Source organism: Eublepharis macularius, chromosome 12 (genome assembly GCF_028583425.1).
Source record: "Eublepharis macularius isolate TG4126 chromosome 12, MPM_Emac_v1.0, whole genome shotgun sequence".
Lineage (NCBI taxonomy): Eukaryota > Metazoa > Chordata > Lepidosauria > Squamata > Eublepharidae > Eublepharis > Eublepharis macularius.
In genome coordinates, this window is record NC_072801.1 from 44,916,194 (window position 1) to 44,936,394 (window position 20,201).

At 45.5% G+C, this 20,201-nt stretch overlaps 1 protein-coding gene across 2 annotated transcripts; it reads right to left on the reverse strand.

Moving 5' to 3' along the window:
• Positions 1 to 995: 995 nt before the first annotated feature.
• On the reverse strand, positions 996 to 17,493 carry SLC35B1 (solute carrier family 35 member B1). Of its 2 annotated transcripts, none has more exons than XM_054995312.1 (9): positions 17,240 to 17,493; positions 14,388 to 14,491; positions 12,689 to 12,819; positions 11,730 to 11,760; positions 11,115 to 11,275; positions 9,688 to 9,814; positions 4,822 to 4,928; positions 2,873 to 3,026; positions 996 to 1,408 (listed from the first exon to the last, which is right to left on the reverse strand). In XM_054995312.1, the coding sequence occupies exons 1-9, from the start codon at positions 17,488 to 17,490 to the stop codon at positions 1,356 to 1,358; spliced, it is 1,119 nt and encodes a 372-aa protein (XP_054851287.1). In that variant the 5' UTR covers positions 17,491 to 17,493; the 3' UTR covers positions 996 to 1,355. The 2 variants fall into 2 exon arrangements, with proteins under 2 accessions (XP_054851287.1, XP_054851286.1); XM_054995311.1 differs by lacking the exon at positions 17,240 to 17,493 and adding an exon at positions 16,955 to 17,205.
• Between the last annotated feature and the right edge of the window lie 2,708 nt (positions 17,494 to 20,201).

Here is a 20,201-nt window from a genome sequence, read left to right on the forward strand (position 1 = left end):
TAACCCTGCAGGCTACAAATACAGGTTTCCTAGGGCTAAATTCTCCTTCTTACCCTGTCCCATCCCTGCAGAAAGAAAATAGTGTCAGGGAGAAAGATTTTAAGAATAGTCTGCCATCAACAGGGAAGGAAGGGTGGTGGTGGTATGGAGCAATATTCCATCATGCAAATGCCTTCCTGCAGTCTGAAATAACGCCTCTCACTGTTAACGTTCCAGTGAGAACTTGACCGATAGAAAAAGCTCAGCATAGGCAAATTCAAAATACAAAACAGCGAAGCATCCAAAAGATCCCAGACAGATAAGGTCTCCATAGTTCCCATGTAGGAAACCAAAGGCCCCGAGTTCTCCAAAGCCACAACAAAAGCGAATTCATGAAAGGGGTCGGCTCTTAGCTCCCTCATCCCTAATAAAGTCCAACTCTCAAGTTCTGCCAGGGCAGAATGACCTCCTGGAAGAAGGGCGAAAGACCACCTTGGAAAGCCCCTGATGTCCAGTTCACAAGACGGTACTGCTCTAGAGGATCACCAAACATTTCCTGCTGGAAGATTGCTATACATAAACCTTGTACAGACGATTCTATGGGGAGGGAGAGTGGGCACATGGGTGTTGGCTTCACCTCTCACACCTCCATGCAATTGCCAGCTAGGAAGCATGTTGCCAATGTGCAGAGGAAATGTCCACGTGCTTGCTCCCATCCTGTGATCAGCACTACTACTCTCCAAATGTTGCACGTCATGGGGAGGAAGCGTATGTGCACATGCTTCCTCTGTGCATTCACAAAGTCCAGATGGTTGCACATAGGTAGGGACAGAGCCAGCGTGCTTTTGCCAACTCTTCTTCCCTCTGCATTCAGTCAACATGTGTGAGGATAGTCAACATGTGGGTATACAGGCCGACAGCCCCTCCTGAGATGAATAAAGTGCACACAGGTGTGCGAGTGCATGTGCACACACACGCATGCACACACATGGGGGAGATAAAAACGGAGGCATAGCTCTTGCTCCCCTCTTTTTATTCATTTCAAAGTATTCCTCTCATTCTGTTGAGAATTTCTTCTCCTTGTTGCCACCCATCAACCCCAACTCTGATTCCAGGGGAGCAGGGTAGGCAGTGAATGTTGAGAAAAAAATTCACCTCCTTGATTGTAATTAAAACAAACAAACAAAAAACCCTTTTAAAATAACAGTTTGGAATTAAAAAAGAAAAAAAGCACACACTCACCCCCAATAAAACCCCCACCCCCTTTGCCCAAGCATTCATCCTGAGTCCGTTTCAACAATGGTCATTGAGAAATAAGACAATAAGTTAACAGTTTGTTAGCTTGAGGTTTTGAAGAGAGCTGTCCAAAAGTCTTCCTAATGTGAAGTTTTCTTGGAAGCTTTCCCAAATTTGGCATCCAGTCCAAGCCCTACAAAGAAACCAAATGAAAATGCTGTTTTAAGGAATTATCCCACAAAAGGGTTGAACAACTAATGACACATGAAGACCACTGGTCCATCTAGTCCAGTGTCCTCTTTCACATAGTGACCTCGAGGGCTGGAGGCCAAGGCCATTCATTCCCTTGGTGTCGCCTCTTAGCACTGTGTTTCAGGTGGCTCTGGATGTACCAGTTCTCTTTAGACATCTCAGCTAGTAGATATTGATGACTCGTCTGCTAGGAATCTGACCAACTCCTCTTTAAAGCCATCTATGCTTGTGGCTACCACTACATCCTCTTGCAGTGAATTCCACATTTTATTCACTCACTGAATATAGTAGACTTCCTATCACCCATCACTTTCTATCACCCATCACTTTCACAGAGTGCCCGAGTTCTAGTATTAAGCTGGGGGAGGGGGGGGGGAGGCTCTCTCTATCAGCTTTCTCTACTCCATGTATAATTTTATAGACTTCTATTATGCCCATATTAGTCTTCCCCACCCTTAATACGAAAAGCCCCAGACTGTTTTGTCTTTTGTCATAAGAAAGGTATTCCAGCTCCTTAAGCATCAACTTGTCTCTATAGCACAGATTCATGCAAGTTGGGGTCCTGCATGGAATCGGATGGCAACCTAGTGCTAGGGAGCATCTGACTGACCAACCTGACCATAGGGTATCTGAAGCTAAGCATGCAGGAAGCTGAGTGGTTATTCTTTTTTTTTGTAGCTGAAACAATCCTAAGGGTGTGTAAATGGGTAAGATTCCAAGTTACACTGAAGAAAGCGCTCTCTTTTCAATTCTAAGTAAATCACCTTTCAGCTTCAGAGCAGTCAGAGGCTTTAGAAGTTTTTAAGTGTTCTCCTGAAGTGCCTGAGTTCCCAGGATACCCAATCAAACCAGGCCCCTCCCCCCACCCCAGCATCCCATGGTTCCTGGAGAGCAGTGAGCAGTGCTCATCTGGTTGCCCCCTCCCCCCTCTGCTTTCTTTTTCATTTACAAACTAGTGTTTTCCTGCATATATGGCAGTACCCTTGAGTATGCACAAACCCTTGTCTGTGGGCAGCCCCATTTCATTGCCATACTGAAAGGCATGGAGGGCTTCAAGCCTCTTATTAGAGTAACAAGAAGCTGGGTTTCCACAAGCAACTGCACGGGAAAGATAAAGGTAGTGATGACTGCCTATGAAACTGTTACAACCAAAGCCCAGGGGCAGGAAGTTAGCATCTTACATTTGGCCAGTTGGGCCCCCTTGTTTTCTGATCACAGTGATCTGGCAGGCTGGTACTACTCTGTGGGCAGGGACTATTAGACAGAATAATTTCCTTCCCGCTGAAGAGTACAGACTGCCCTACAACAAGAAGACCTACGTGACTATTAGACTTCTGTTTCAAGAAAGCTTTTCTGGCAAGCAGAACACAAACAGGGGAAGTCTAGCCAGGATACGGAAACTTACCCAGGAATACCAGGATGGTGCCCACCCACTGCAAGTTGGTGATAGGATTGGCAAATAAGATGACAGATGCCAAGATGGTGAAGAACTTGCGGGTGGTGGTGACAATTGAGCAGGTCAGGGGTCCAAAGTAGACCACGGTCATGAAGATGAAACTCTGGAACAAGAGGGAGGAATATGCAGTTAAGGACTGGCAATGAGGAAACACAGCCCATCAAGATCCGGGCAGGGTCTGGCGATGGCAGAACTAGAGGTATAAAGGCCTGATTTCCACCCCCCCCCCAATTTTTCTAATTAAAAAAGGAAATGTTAGGGGACATTAAAAATTCTATGAAATATTATCTGTTTTGGACTGACTGAAATAATTTTCAAGACAACGTTTTACCGACTCAAAACACATATGTGAAGATTTTTATGTAAAACCATCAACAGCATTAAATTATTTTTATTTTTGTATAAACTGTATACAACATAATTACAAGGATACATTGTTTAAACAGGGCTAATTTTGTCCACAATGAGCAGGATGTACTGTGCAGATGATGATACGTGATTGAGATCAACATTTTCAGTGCTCTTACATTCGACTTGTACCCAAACATGCAAAAAGTCTAAGACTGATTGTATCGAGCCTAACCAAGTCCAAGAAATGCACCTTCTTTTGTTTGCTACAAACTTTACTGGTTTTATTTTCAACTTCTATTTTTTCCTACATCCCGGATGGCAAAAACTATGTGCTTGAGTAGCAGTTTGCATCTCTCTCTCTCTCTCCCCGCTATTTTCAATTTTATTTGAACAAAATTCAGGCACTGATACTTTTTCAACTTACCCTAATCGTACTACGTTAGCAACATTAAATGAATAATTTGTAAATTTGTTAGCATATAAAAGAGTCCAGTAGCACCTTTAAGACTAACCAACTTTACTGTAGCATAAGCTTTCGTGAATCACAGTTGTCTTCTTCAGATGCATCTCTTCTTGCATCTGAAGAAGAGAACTGTGATTCTCAAAAGCTTATGCTACAGTAAAGTTGGTTAGTCTTAAAGGTGCTACTGGACTCTTTTCTATTTTGCTACTACAGACTAACATGGCTAACTCCTCTGGATCTATTAGCATATAAAGTTTTTCTATTTGGCATACTGATGGTATTTCAGAGAGTGTTGCATACATTTACTGCCTTCCTCTGATTTCCATTGTTTTGGTGGGAAAAAATCCCCCCTTTCCAAACTTCTGGAAAACTTAGATCACTACACAAATCACCTGCTTTTCATGCAGAAGCTCCAGATTCAGTCCTGAACATCTCTGTGTTAAAAATCCCAGAGATGTTGAAAAAGACCTTTCTGTTGCCTGGAGAGCTATTTTTAGTCTAAGTACTAAGCCTGATACATTCATTCAAGGAGGAGATGGGGGAGAGCTATCTGCTTTGCACGCAGAAGGCTCCCGGCTCAGTCTCTGGCACCTCCCTTTAAAAGACCTGAGATAGCACGTGTTCAGAGAGACCCTGCAGTGCCCAAGTCTCTGGAGAGCCTCCAGCAATCAGAGGAGCCAAGACTAAGCTAGATGGACCAAGGATTGAACTTGGTAGAGGGCTGCATCATAGGTTCATGAAAGCTTCTGCCCCTTAAGGTGTATTATCCCAGTTTACTCCAGTGCCGCTGAACTTGTACCTGACTCAGGCACAACCAAACATAATTTATTGCTATTCCTCCCCCCACCCCCCGAGATGTTTAAAAGGGGGCAAGGTACACAACTGTGGAGCACAAGTGCAGCTTCTTGTGATCCAAAATAGTTGGGCAGAGTTTCATTTTGCAAGGCAAAACCCTCCTCCCTGCAAATCCATCTTTTACTTTTCTCCAAAGCTGTTGAAACAGGAGAAGAAGCAAACTGAGGGTTGGCTTAAAACACGGGCTATGAGCCTGATGCAACTCCCAGCATGGTAAGAGGCCACTCACCTGGCCCAGAGCACTTGTGAGGCCAAAGAGGAGGATGTTGTATATGATGCTGGGGTAACGTTCTGTGAAGCTCAAGAACTCCCAAAGCTCTCCTGTGAACAAGATACCTGTGGGGTGGGGGAGAAGAGATTAAGGAGAACAGAATGAACTCCTTCACTGTTTTACTCTTAAAGCCTGCATTTGTCACAGATGAGCATAAAAACCAGAACTGAAAGAGATGCATGCAAGAATCAAGTCAGCTCTGGGGCAATGGGTAACTGTCATGCTGGATCAGGCCAACAACGTCCCAAGTTCTGTATTCACCACTTGGTTCTCTCTTATCCTCACTGGCTCGGATGAAGCCCTGATTGGTAAGAAACTACCTTCTGCTTCACCTCTTGCTCCTGTGTATTCGAGCATCTGAAGCAATGTTCACACATGTTGACACATTATTATTATAACTTATTGAGCTCCATCAAACACCCATGGCACTTTACCCACAGAGAGAAGCAAACAAGTCACGGGATCATTCAACAGGGTTATTGGGAACAGAGGTTACCAAAGCACAGTTTTGCAAAAAATATTCTGGTGTACTCTTGAATGTTGCTGATGATTTTGGTAAATCCTTTTCAGTGCTGCACCAAAATTCTGAGTTCACCTTTCGGTCTTGTATTTTTCTCAATAGTTTCCCAACAGCCAAGATGCTTGCTCCTTGGATAAAACTTTAAGCTAAAAGTCCTCCCTTCAACCAAAGTTGCAGATATTAATATAAGTAAACAGTATTAAACCAAGAGGCATCATTTGGATGCAAGCAGGTCTGTAAACTTAAAGAACGGCTGTACTCAGATGTCACGGCTAGTTTGTGCATTAACTGTTTGTGCATTAACAGTTTTTTGCTGCGCTCACGTATGTCCCTCTCTCCTTCCACCTCCTTCTTTCTTGGGTAAGCTGAGACTGATGAGTGTGATTTAAGTAGAGGTGCAGCGTTGACTTGAAGTACAGGGATGGTGCCATGGCTCAGTGGTAAAACAATGGCTTTGCATGCAGAAGGTCCTGGGTTTAGTTCTGAAATCTCCAATTAAAAAAGTATCAGGAAATAGGTGATGTGAAAGACCTCCACCCAAGAACCCAGGAGAGCCACTGCCAGTCAAAGTAGACAATGCTGACCTTGATGGGGCAAGGATCAATCAATCTCTTTATTCGGTCATCGACCAGTACAAATCAGAAACAATAACTATATAAAGAAGTCATAGGAAAATAGAATTGGTCCAGCCATTGACCAATACTTAAAATTTAAAATCCATACATGAAATTTCACTATGAATTCTGTAGGCCACTGAGAAAACAGTAGCACAGCTAATAGTGACCTGTTGGTTAACGCCCATTAAAATTTTTAAGCAGAGGGGAAATTATATTTGACTGAGCTTCCTGATTAAAAAACACAGCACGTTTGACTGATTCCACCTGTTCAGTGCCACACGGAGAGGTTCTCTCCTTCATAGGAGTCTTTTTATATCTCCCCTCTAGAACTGCAGAGGGGAAGAGCAAGGGTCTGATTCGGTATAAGGCAGCTTCATGTGACATTTTACTAGATAAAGGCTGGGATCTTAACTCTCGATTTCATCAGTTTAGAATACCAGCTTACGGGAAGTGAACACACTTTACAGTTCCCTAAGGTGACCACCCATGGAGCATGCCACTTAGCTATTTATATCCAGGTTCTCTCCAATGGAGACTTGGCGTGGTTCACACCATTCTCCCCTTCATTTTATCCCCACTATGAGTTAGGCTGAGTGAGTGTGACTGGGGCAGAGTGGGGGATTCACACCTGAGTCTCCTAGAACTTAGTCTAACCACTACAGCACACTTACTCTTTTGCACAAAGAGAGGTAGAAGGATTAAGGGATGCTTGTGGTGCTTGTGAGCACAGCAATATGGCATTGGTGCTAGTTCAGAGTCTGACTACGTTCAGACAACATGAAAAGCTCCAGTGAATGAGATTGTTTTCTTTCTTTTTTGTTAAGCAGGTTTTGGAGGTGGGCAGGTCCCTGAATGGCTGGCAGCCTAAAGCACTGCCAATAGGAACCGAATTTTATTTAATGCAAGTAAGCAACAGCATACAGCATCTATTTGGCTCTCCCTGAACATGTATAAAGTTTGCTGGTGTTCAATCCTGAAATTTTTGGCCACATTGGCTATTACTGGAGTAAGACCTCTTCTGCTACTTACCAGTAGCAGATGGGGAGCTCTCGGCCATCCTCTTAGGCATTCACAGACCATGATCCTGCTTGCACAGTGGAAACCACACTCTTGTCTCTCAGCATTTCTGCAACTACCCCAGCCTTGTTCTCCAGCAACCCACACCCCTTCCAACTATTACTGTTTCCTCTGCTCTCTCAGCTCCTATTTTTTGTCTTTAACCACATCCTGTTCTACCAGGCAAACTGGTCCTAATTCAGCCTAACCTAGAGGTCATTTGCTGGGGAGCCTTGAAGGAGATGCAGTATCCTTTCCACTCCTGGCTTTGTGTGTGACACATTACTTCCTGCACAAGAGAATTAAACCACTTCCAAACAGGCATGAATGGAATGAAGAGCCAATGTGGTGTAGTGCTGGGAGGCAAGTATCAGACCTGGGTTCAAATTCCGACTCTGCCATGAAGACTGCTGAGTGACCTTGGCCCAGTCATTCTCTAACCTGCCTCACAGGGTTGTTGCAAAGACAATATGGTGGGAACCATGTACCCCACTCAGAACTCCTGAGGAGGAAGGGCAGGATAAAAACAACATGGAAGCAAAGGAAAATGTGCTCGACCAGTGATGGCATATGTACCATCTAAAGCAACCAAGGGCATCCTTATTCAATTCACAGTGAGAGCTACTAGAATAGGCTCTGGGGCTTTAAATATTTTCATCCAGAATCTCAGATAGAGCCTACTGAATGACACAGAAAGTCTCTCTTCTCCCCTAAAAAAAAGGGGGTATAGAGAGGCTTGCCTTCTTCTAGGATGTCAACAGATGGGAAGTTCTTTATCATTACCATGCCATCTATCAGGATTCTTAGACAGATGTCAGGCCGTTTTGGTGACAGCCCCAACCCTTTGGAATGATTGTCTGGAGGAGGTCCAGAAAATACCTTCTCGTTTTTTTAGGAAAAACTGTTTGGTTTAGAAGGGCTTTTTAACCACTGATAATGGCAGCTGGAATTTTAACTGCTGGGAATGGATCCTACCAGGTTTTTCACTGGTGAGAAACAGGAGTGGTCCCCTTTAACCACTCAAACAATGCTATGCAAGGGATCATGGGACTTGCATTAACAAGTCATGCAGGGGAGAACTGGGCAAGACTGACTGGAAAGGCTGGCTGGATCCAACCCTTTATTTGTGTGGACTGTTTTCATTGTTTGATAGGAAGTTTTGATGGTTACATACTGACTGTGAGCCATCTGGAGGCTCCTTTTCAGTGGAAATTGGGGACAGAGAATGACAGAATATAAAATGTTTTGATAAATAAATGAAACAAAGGATTGATGCTTTATTTAAAAACTTTGCTCTTGGAAAGATTCAAGGGATGAGCTTCACCTTACATGCCCACCTGCAGTCAGGAAGAAACTTCCCCTTTTCAGACTGGCTAGTGGGACAGCGGCTAGTGTTGGACTGGGATCTGGGAAGACCCAGATTCAAATCCCCTCTCAGCTGTAGAAGCAAACTGGATGACCATGGGCTAACCACTCTCTCAGCCTAACCCACCTCAACAGATAAAATGGAGGGCAGAATGATGACATGAGCTGCTTTACATCCTCATTGAGGTGAAAACCAGGGCACACACACAAAGCAGTGAGGTTTGCAGGGGTTTTGCCTACCCTTGTAAAGCGTGGCTTGAATCACCGGGAGTCTCTGACATGCTCCCATTCTGGACAGCTCTACTGTAAAAGCTTGCAGGCAAAAGGCCTCTTGGCACACAAGCCTCTTTCACAGCTTCGGTGGTACTCAGCTTATGCACTTTTCAAATTCTTTTTTAAAAATACTACAGAGGGAAACAATAATTTTCCAAATTACTTTGGCTGCGAGGGACTGCTCCTTTTCATTAATTATCCAACCCTTTCTCCTAAGGCAGCCTCAACGGAGAAGTTTTAACAATGGAACACAAAAATAAATTACAAGGGTTTAACTCTTGCAAATCAAGCAGAAGGGGAAAGCAGGCACCCCCTCCCTGGTTGCTGGAGCAAGGGAGCCCCCAAATGGTGGAACAGACTGTGAATGCCAGGCTGTTGCCAGACTCCAAGCAAAACTGGACTGGATACAGGAGGGGTTTTCTAAGCAGGCAGCAGCAGCACCGCTCCATGGCTGTTTGGAGAACTGAAGAGCAGTTGCAGTCCAGAAGGGAGATGCGCAATGGTCCCCACTTATTAGAAGGGAGGGGATACAGCTGAAGTGGGGCAGAATGCAAGCAGCATCCTGCTTGGTTTTACACTTCCCTACTGGCCAATCTTGTTGCCAGTCAAGACATACCCATCAAATGCAGCCCTTGTGGGAAAACACTGAGCATTGCAATATACAGGAGGTGGGGGAAAGACTATGTCTTTTTAAAAATGGCTTGTGTTTTATACTGTGGTTTTTAATTGTAAGCTGCTTCAAGAGATGACTTAGAAATAATCTAAATAAATACATCAATTCACAAATGGAGTAACACAGGCAGAACCTGTTTTAAGGCCTTACCTTATAAGGATTCTCATTGCACTTAAAGTTCTTATGCTAGGCCACAGGTGGACAGCAGCATGTGTGCAGCCTTCCAATACCCCCATGACAGCTGGGACTCGCTAGGACCACTGATCTCAGACCAGACTGCTGTGTATTTCCCTTCTTGGTGCTGTGAGCAAAATCCTTACCAGCTCCCAGGAACAATGTGGACCACAGGTTAACATTCAGCATCATATGATTGGAACCAGTCTGGTAATGTGCTCTCATGTGGTCTTGGGACACTCCAGTCAGTCCATCCAAGGTCAAAGACAGCAACTGAAAAGAAGAGGAAATTACGCATGGATTCTTTTCACACATGTTGAAAATGGTAAACTAAATCAAACCCTGCTTAGCCAAGGTTTAGCGGGCGCACGGGCGCATGTATGCATGCACACACACACACACACGAATGTCTTCACAAGTACAATTAAGTAGCAAAGGTCAAAATATGGTTTGACACTGATAGCTCAGAAACTGGCAAAATTACAAAAGCCAAGCAAATTGCAGCTTTCATTTAAATAGGGACAACTACCTATCCTTATTAAAGTTAGAAAATGACATCATTGGGAAGGTAACCAAAGTAAGATTTAAAAACTGGCAGTTTCCCACAACACCTGGCTCCCAAGATGCACAGTTCCTGATTTCCTTGCTTCCATACATGTCCACCTACCCCTCCACGCCACCTCCATAAAAGTCTCCAACCCCCCATCCTCTATTCTCCTCAGGAGACCGGCCTGCTGCCCAACTGAATAGCATCCCCCATGGATTACTGGAGACCCTTTAAAGGCTTTCCAAGAAACAAAACAAGCTGTTGAGTGGTTGATAGGCAGGGGAGAGTGGGGGCATACCCTGGATACTGATAAGACAATTCCTGATCTCCTGGGAAGAAGTAGCCTCCTCTTGTGAGACCCCAAAGGGGCCCAACTAGGCCTGCACAGAGCATGGCAAGGCCTATATAAACAGTAGAGGGTAAGGAGAACAGAACAACTGGCTTCTGGCTGCAGAAGAACAAAGTTAGGGAAGAGGAGGACAATGATGAGGGTAGCCAACAACTCCCTCTGCTCTTTGTCCAAGGGAGACTGGGTGAAGGGCATGAGAGGTGTAGTTTGTGGGGCTGGATACACTAAGATATAGACTGGCCAAGCAAAGTTCCCTGAAGTTCCAGAGGGACACACCAGAGGGAAGGCATGAAGCCTGGATACATGATATACACTCTTACGGAGTGCAGTGTTCAATGCAGAGAAACAGCGGAACCATGGTCTCACAGAGTCCTGGAAATCATGCTGGAGTTGAACCTAGGGTGGACCTCTGCATGTCCTTATTTCCCTCCCATCTGTCAATGAGCCACAGTAGCAACTGCTTCCACGCTACCACATGGAAAAAGTGACCCATTGCACTCAGCAGCAAGAGAGGTGCTAAGAAACAAACTGGTACTCCATTAAGCAAGTCTTGTGCTTCCAGGAGCAACCATCCCTCCCCTCCCTTGCAAATTCTGCATGACAAGAATCAGCCCTCTCCCCCCACCCCCACCTTCCCCCCAAATGCCAACACAGGCTTCAAAGAGGTCGGTGCTTACCAGCAGGAGTTCACCATACCCAAAGAGATGCTCGTCCACAACATCACCTCCCTTCTTTGGCTTGTACATGAAAAGAGCGACACCTGTGACTATCAGTAAGACACAGAGGTATTTGGACACAGGGTACTTCTTCCTCAGGACTGTCACCCCTAGAAGCATGACTATGGAGAGAAAGGAGCCATGAAAACAACAACAGTTAGGAAACGTTAACTAGCCAATGACCAGTGAAATGGTCTGCAACCCCCATTTCTATGCCGCAGCAAGGATCCCATTCCTCACAGTGGTGCCTATGCAGGCCGCTCTCAAGAACAGGAACCTTTGTAAAGGCCCTTCTTCCTTAATGGTTGCGGGGGGGGGGGGATGTCACACTACCATCTCTTCCCTCTTGCATTTGAATGAGGATGCGGCAAAGGCCTCTTCACTTTATAAGCCGCGTGATCATGCCATTCCTTGCCCCCATTCCTCTAATACACCAACCCACTCCTTCGTGTATCCTGGAAGCACAAGGCAACTGTCAATGTGTGGACTTATAATTAAAGTATGAAGTGTGTTCCAAGGGGTAACCTGGCACGGCGCGCACACACGATCTCAGTTACAGACAAAGAGGTGACTCACCTGGAATTGGTTTACAGGACTTCCCAAGGACCTATGCAACAGGAAAGGGTCGAATATTTAGCTTGAAAAATCTACTTTTCCATTACATAAATACCTGAGGCAGTTTATCTAAAATTTATGAAACAGGACATCAATAAAAACTCTCAAATGAGGAAACAATAGCACCCAGATGAGCTGTAGTTCCAATGCCCCCTCACCTCTGACCCTATATTGCATGGGGCTTGGAAGAGCGGGAGGAGGGACTCCCCATTAGCGCTGGTCTAGAGGGAGGATCAGAGCAGCAAAGGGCATGTGCCAATTGCAAACACTCTGGAAACCCAGAAGTAAAAAAGAGAACTTGCCCTCCCTCCTCGAGTTCTCTGTAAGAAATGGGGGGAGGGGGAAGAGAAAGCTTGCTGAATGTTGATTGGGGCACAACACCACTCCATTGGTCTGCAAACCTCAAAATCCTTAAGTGGGCTTGTTTCGGACATTTGTTTTACAAAATTTATACTCTGCTTTTCTACCCTCCCAAGGGCCATCAAGGCGGTTAACAAATTAAAACGTACATTTTAAAAAATCACATTTTAAACCTATTAAAATCACATAAGAAAACCATCATGAAAACAACACTAGAGCTAAAATATATACAGAACAATTAAAAACATTGGATACTGTAAATATCAACGGCTTCCAGGTCTATTACTAGTAAGATAAGCAAAAACCAGCCACTGGTCTCCCCTTCAGAGGGCTGCACATCAGCTTTAAAAACATTCGCTGTCTTTGCCCCCATCTAAGAATAACAGTTTGGTAGCTAAACAAGGCAAATTCTTAAACGGCCATATTTGCATGACCAAGGCCTTCTGCTTTTGCTAGATTCTCTGCATTTCTTTCAGCTCTTTAAATAGAAAGGGGGCCTCTTCCATCTTCTACAACCTCCTTCAAATCTCCCTCTTTCCCAGCAACCTTCCCCAATTCACCTGCGTAGGATAGTTGACAAACTGCAGGGCTGAATTGCTGGAGACCATGGCTCCCAGGTAGGAAAGGGAGCAAGCGCCATACAGCCAGTTCCGTGTCCGATCCACTTTGACGGTATCAAAAAACTGGATCACTGGTTGGAAAGGGGGAAAAATGTGCAACAGCTATGTTGACTAGGGTTTTGGTTAATGAGGCACATGGTTTAGGGTCAGCTGACTGACCAGGAACAGAGATGCATGCAGAGGTACAATGTGCTTCACCTCCAGAACCCATCTGAACTTCAAATGGGTGAAGCCACCTGTGGCAGGCAGGCCACGTGAATGCACTTTTTGTGCTGGATACCAGCTCATTAGAATCCAAGAAATAAAAAAGAGCAAGAGTAGACCTATAGTCTTAGATGACAACTACTCTCTTGGCCAAAGACAACATCACATGCAGAAAGAGGCCATTTTTCTCCTGATCTACTCCTTTTTTTAAGTTGTGTATTCAATCAGCAGAGCCTGGGGACAGAGGAGAGGGGAAAGGGGAAGCACCCAGCCACTTCTCCCTGCTAGCCATTCTTCCGACCAAAAGCTACCCTCTCAGACCTGTATTTCCCCCTTAAAGGACAACTCCATGTCACATCTAGCAGGGTTTAATCCTCACAGGTGGTAATGAAAACAGCCCACCCTCAAGTCCTTTCAACCAAACCCTGGTTAAGGCGGGTTCCCCAAGAATGCTCTTCAGTGCAGACATGGTGGGTCAGATGATACAAGCAGAGACAGCCCTCTAAATACTGAAAGCCCACGCGATTTTGCTTTTAGGGTCAAAAACAGGCATCTTGTACTGAGCCCGGAAACAACCTGGAAAACAACACAGGTGGCACAGCACTGGCTTAATGTGATCATGGAACATTAGCTGCTGCCCCACATCAATCCTTTTCCCTGCTGGACCTGTAGAGTGAGAAGACACCACAGCACAGACCCCTGCATCTCCCTCTGCCACCCACTTCTCATTTTGCCTATGCCTATGTGTGGCTTTTGGCTTTAATCTCTTCCCCCAGCTTCCCCCCCCCCGCCCAAAAGGAGAGGGGGAGGGTGCCTCAGGAAGTAACAACTCCCTGTACAATAATCTGCGTAATGCTCCAGATTTAGTGAAGCATGTCCTTTCTGAAGGAAACTGAAATAACTTCTGAAGGGTCTCCTTACTGAGAGGCAGCAGGAGCAAGGATAGAAGAGGAAGCATGCTTTGACACCCCCCCCTTTAAAGCTTAAACGGTCAATGAGCTGGGGATCAGCTGGGGTGTGCACCCTCCTCTCTAGCCACTCCTGCTACCTCACTGACACAGTCCCAATATTACTGGGAGTGGAATTATTGGAATCAGGAACCACTGGGTGGGGGAGGGGCTTTCACAAAATTTGATACTATTCATCAGATCCCAGAAATACTGAGCATTTATTGCATTAGTAATATCCGATTGCACACCCCAGCTGGGATCCTGTTGTCCTGTTCCTCTAATGGTAGCACTTGTCTTTGGCCCAAGCAGCTTTCTGGAAGCACAGATCAATGGGACCTGACCCATTTTCTCCCTAGACACTCCTTGTTATGATAAGCCCTAGGGCGCACTTCAAAATCATAGCAGTTTTAAAACAACATTTAAAAAAAATGGAAAAGCTAAGAGCTCCCAGCAGGCAGGATTGTGGTTTCTTTGGGAATACTTACATAGCTTGGCAAAAATAGCATTGATCACACACTGGATAAAGACCAGAGACAGGGCATAGCGGAACTTCTCCTGCTTTGCTCCTTCCCCATATTTGCCTCTTGTACTGCAGGAAAAACAAATCAAGACAGGAGAGTCAGAGGCAAAAGGAAGAGCCATCTTAAAAGCACAAGCATGGACTTGCAGTATGTAAAACAAAAAAATGAGACATGCATTGACATATACCTTGTGCAGAGATCATTAGCAAAGTGTGTGTACATGCTGATTTCATGGGGGGATAGAAAACAGTACAGCAAAGAATATTTCATTCCTTAATAGGTGTTCCAGAAGCAAGCACAAAGTTATTAGGATCTTGTTTTTTCTTCAGTTCACAGGCATTGGCAAGATTTTTTAGGCACCAAAGGAGAGTCAATTATTCAGAACTACTGGGGCACACTTGCTGGAAAGCTTTTGTGGCTCTTCACAGGAGATAAATGATGGACCAAAATGTACCAGTTGGTCAGAAAAAAAGAGTAGATGGGAGAAGAAAAAGAAGCAAAACTCCCAAAGCATAAACTTGAGGTACAGGAGTGGGAAAGGAAAAAGAGAACAAGAAGTGAAATGCTAGTGAAATGCATCTGAGGAGCACATAACCCCCCCCCCCAACACACAATCTGAAGAGGAAAATTTGGAAGAAGAGTCCAACAAAAGAGTCACAGATAGGGCAAAGTAATTAAACTGTGAATCCAACAGTGCCACCCTAAGCAGAGTTACGCTCTCCTGGTTAATAGATTTAGAAGGATGCAGCTCTACTTAGAATCTGTCTGAAGTGAGCTGTGATTCATGAAAACTAATGTTGAAGTACATGTTGTAAGGTATCATTGTAATTTCAAGACAGTAAATGTTTGGGAGAGCAGATAAAAAGGCAGCGGGTGTAACAGGAAGAGAAAGAAGGAAGCATTCTTCCCCATGTGGAGGATGAGACACAGGGTGCCTTAAGAAGAACATAGCAGGGAAGGAAGGGGCGGGGGCTTGAGGACATGCCAAAGGACTACTAGAATCTTTTGCAAATGATACAACAATGTACCAATACCAAAATATTGTTGGCTGCAGGAGGAAGTAGGTACAAGAAAATGTTTTCTCCTTGGGTGGCTGACATTGTCTCCTGCAGGATGCCATACCAGAAGTAACATACAAAGATGCCCAGACTACAAATAGGAAGCCACTTGGACAACAGTGTGCCCTCTCCGCCACTTGTCCCTACACCTAGCCCTGGAACCACCTTAGGCCCTGGCAGCCTCAGTGGTGGTGCAACTCCACTTACACATCTTGCAGCGGCAATGCCGGTGAGGCAAAGGGGGGGGGCTCATAGAAGGGGCTGCAACTATAGATCTGAAAGGGGCTGCAGCCTTTTCTGTGCTGGCTTTCTAGTGCCCTACCTGACTGTTCCAACTCCCCAGAAATGAGGGCAACCAAACTGGCAGGGTTTCAAGGAAAGCAAACAAAGTTGAAGTGTGTGGCATTCCCTCCCCCCACCCCTTTCCCAATATCATTCAGCTTTTGTTTGTTTCCATCTCTCTCTTATCCAATGAACGCAGCTGAAATGTTGGAGGAGGCTGACAGGCTGCAGTTTAAAAAGTTGAGCAGGGGAGAGGAGAAATTGAGTCAAGGTGTGAAGGAGAATGTATTGGAAGTGACTGGAAGAAAATTAGCTTGCAATGGAGAGGACTAGAAGGATGAGAAATCCATGTATCCGTGTTCCTAGACTACTCCAATATTAACTCCCTTTGAAGTCATTCAAGCCTTGACAACACACCCACAAATTTGCAGTGTGAAAAGAGAAATAAGGTTTAGTTCCCTACCCCAACAGATCAGGGAAATATTTGGGTGAGGGGCAACTGATAAGGGAACAAGGAGGTGTCTGAGAGAAAGTCAATGGAGACCTCCTGTTTAAAAGGATCAGGGCTCTTGTTAAAATATATAGAGACAGATGACTATCTAGAGATGAGTGCTGAACCTGTGACTATCTAATCTACCTGAGCCTTTGAATTGAAAGAGGATATCCTGAGTAGTGTTAAAGGAAAGAGGATCACAACTGCGGAGGGGGAGGGGGGTGGAGTCAGGACTCCTAAAAAGAGAACTTTACTGGCCTGAACTGTGCCCATTTGACCACATAGCTGAAAGTGGAGCAATCAAAAGCCTTCATTAACTTTGTAGCTATTATAAGTTTGATTAGTTACAGGTTCTAGTAGAATACTAACTGAAATCACAGTCTAATTTCAATTAGCCTTCCGCCATACCCTACAAGATTCACAGCAGCTACTTCAAGTGATTCAACACACACATTCGCACACGCACACAGATGCACACAAAAAAGCACAATGTCAATAAACCAAGAATAGGTGTCAAATCTAGCAAATACATTTTTTAAAAACCTAGTACATCGAGAAGCACACAAGTTAAAGAGATTAAATTATTAACTGTCCTCCCTCGTGCACCTGTCACAGTTGTATGATAGGCAGACACATTTAATGCAGGTAAATTCCCCGCCGCTATGAAACTACAGTGGTGGGGCTGAAGCAAGTTTGACCTGTAAGGTGTCTGCCTGTTGCACCGTCGCGTGTAAGACAAAAAGGCAGCAGCCTCAACAGAGAAGGAAGCGTTCTTTTTCCTCATGTGTCATCCGAGCATTTTACTTTGCTGGAGGACAGGACACAAGATGCCTTAAGGAGAACGTGGCACGGAAGGAAGGGGCGCGTGAGACACGCCAAAGGACGATCGGGTTCTTTTGCAAAGGATGCAGCGAAGAACCGCGACCCAAACGCGTCCGGCAGAACGAGGCTCAAAAAAGCGTTTTCTCCCTCGGGCGGCTTACATTGTCTCCTGCAGGACGCCGTACCAGAAGTAACACACGAAGACACCTAGGCAACAAATGGGAAGCCGCAGCCGCTCGGAAAACACAGCGCCCCCTCCGCCGCTTGCCCCCGCGCCGGCCCCCATAGCTGGCCCTGGAACCACCTCGGGCCCCGGCAGCCTCAGCGGCGGCAGTTCCACACAAACATCCCGCAGCGGTGCCGCCGGCGAGGCGAAGGGGGGCCTCATAGAAGCGGCTGCGACTACAGCCATGAAGGCCCCCCTCTCGTGCTGGCTGACCCACGTCCTGCCTGACTGTTTCGACTGCTAAGAAATGAGGGCGTTCGACTTGGTGGGGCGTCAAGGAAAGCAAGCTTCATCGGGCGACCAGCTGAGATGTGTGGGTTTCCCTCCTCCTTTCTCTGTTCCGTTAGCTTCCGCATGCCTCAAATGAAACGTCTTTGGAGGCATTTCGAGAGACGCTTTTGGCATCGGGGCCTGAATGAGTTAAAGGCAATAGGGATTCTACGCCAGCAGATGTGTAGAGCGCTGATTGGGTAGCCGAGCAGAAGGCAGGGCCAGCTGGCCGGAGCGGCGCCTCGTGTCAGCCTCTTATTGCTGGTGCTACGAAGAAGAGGGGCGGAGCGGGGGAGTCCGCTGGCCGGGGAAGGAACGGAACAGAAGCCACGTCGGGAGAGCGCTCAAAGTGAAGCGCTGTGGAGCAGGGAGCCCCAGGGGAGGAGGAGCCTCTAGACGCTGCCCAAAGCGAAGCACTTCACAGCGGGAATAGGCTGCTTCGGTTTGAGGGTCTCAGCTGGCTTGTCTTTAAGACGGCGTGGGTTAGATGGGGATGTCCTGTTCCTACTCGTTTCTGAAGAAGGGAGTGTTGACTCTCGAAAGCGTATATTCCAAAAATCTTGCTAGTCTTTATGGTGCCACAAGCTCATATCCTGCTATTCTGTGGAGGTGCCGCCTTTCCCCTTCACATAGAAATCTTTGCTGCCCGACAGCCATAGTGATATGGCTGAAAAATAAATTAAAATTGAATCCGGACAAGACTAAAGTGATGCTTGTTGAGAAGGCAGAGATCTTGAAAGACATTGTACTCCCCACTTTCGATGGAGTTTGTTTGACCCTTGCAGACTCAGTTAAGAGCTTAAGGGTTGTACTGGATCCAGTGCTACTGCTAGAAAAGGCAGCTGCAAAAAATGCTTACTACAATCTTACTCTAGCCTGGAAGATGGCTTTTTATCTTGACACAGCTGACCTGGCCACCTGGCTCCATGCTATGGTAACATCAAAACTTGACTATTATAATGCGCTAGACATTAGTCTCCCATCTAAGTTAACTAGGAGGCTCCAATTACTGCAAAATGCTGCAGCTTGACTGTTAGCAAGAGCATGAGCATCACTCCCATCCTATAGTCACTGCATTGGCTGCCTGTCAGTTACCATGCTCAATTCAAGGTATTGGTTATTACATACAAAGGTCTTCATGGCCTTGGCCTGACGTACTTACGGGACCGCCTCCCTCCCTATGTGTCTCTTCGCTTATCTGAACAGAGTCTCTTGCAGGTGCCAGCCTGTACATGGGCTTTCTGTAGTGGCCCCTACCATGTGGAACAACCTATCTGAGGAGGTCAGGAGAGCCTCCATGCTCCTGGCTTTCCGCAAACAATACAAAATTGATTATTCAAAAAGGCTTTTTTCTCCAATAGGAGGGTATTGTAGGGAGGGGGTCTCCGATGTTTTGCTAATGAGTTAGGAACCATAGACTTCACCATTATGTTGCCTTACATATTCTCTCTCACACACAACCTGTGCTTCACGTTTAATGTCAGTCCTAGAACTGATTATGTTGTTTCAGCAATTCTTCAACCCCATATTGGATCCTTGCTAATGCTATATCTTTGTACACTATTACACTATGTAATCCGCCTTGAGTCTCAGTAAGAAAGGCGGACTATAAATGACATAAATAAATAAAATAACGAGCTGTAACTGATAAAAGCTCGTATTAAAGCAAATGTCTTTAGCCTTTTCTGGCACCACTGGAATTTTGCTTTTTAAATTTTACTTCATTTATATCCTTTCTTCCCACACAGTCTCAGCTTCACCTACCTCACAGGGTTGTTGTAGGTGTAAAATAGAGGAGTGGAGAATTATGTAAGCCACTTGGGTCCCCACTGGAGATAAAGGTACTGTACAAATAACGTAAAAATAAAGGGGGACTCAGAGCTGCTTACATCATTGCTCTCCTCCGTTTCTCCCCCTCACAACAGTCCTGTTGTTACTCTGAGAGCATGTGACTGGCCCAAGTTCATCCAGCAAGCTTCCATGGCAGAGCAGGGAATTAAACCTGGGTCTCCCAGCTCATAATCCATCGTACTAGCCACTATACCACACTGGCTCTCCTTACAAATCTTAAGTCTGCCATGAAGTTTGTTTGGTGACTTCAGAGCAGTCACATATCTCCTCTTTGTGTCAGTGGCAACTCATATCAGCCTGCCCTTAAACATTGTTTGCATGACCTGCTCTCTGAACCTGTCTGGAGGGCAGGCAGAGGGCAACCAGAAATAGAACTTTTCCAGTGGCGACATTTGGCCCTTCTTGAAGCTTGGCTGGCATCTGCTTTACTGTTTAATAGTTGCTGGACAAAAACACTACCTAGGCATTGAGTTAGTGCTCCATCTTTTTACGGGCTGCTTCTAGCTTGAGAATGATTTTAGGGATAGCAGTTTATGTTGCTTACTGCTGCTTCCAGTGTTTTAATACTGATAATTTTATTGTGATTGAGTTAACATAAGGTTTCTGGAGAGGTTGCATATACGTTTTCTAAATAACCTATCTCATAAGGTTGTTGTGGGGGTAAAACGGAGAACAGTGAGCTCCTTGGAGGAAGTGGGATAAAGACATAAGCTTTCATTTCTTGTCCTGCACCTAGCCATGGTGCTTTAAATGTTCTGTCTTTAACCCACCCACAG

What these genes read in the sequence shown, in the direction of transcription:
- SLC35B1 (XM_054995312.1), bottom strand. Translation starts at nt 17,490, where the DNA reads ATGGCTGTAGTCGCAGCCGCTTCTATGAGGCCCCCCTTCGCCTCGCCG. An exon ending in TGCTATTTTTGCCAAGCTAT is followed by an intron (nt 12,820 to 14,387) that starts GTAAGTATTCCC and finishes CTTTCCAACCAG; the next exon opens with TGATCCAGTTTTTTGATACC. An exon ending in GTCCTGTAAACCAATTCCAG is followed by an intron (nt 11,276 to 11,729) that starts GTGAGTCACCTC and finishes TTCTCTCCATAG; the next exon opens with TCATGCTTCTAGGGGTGACA.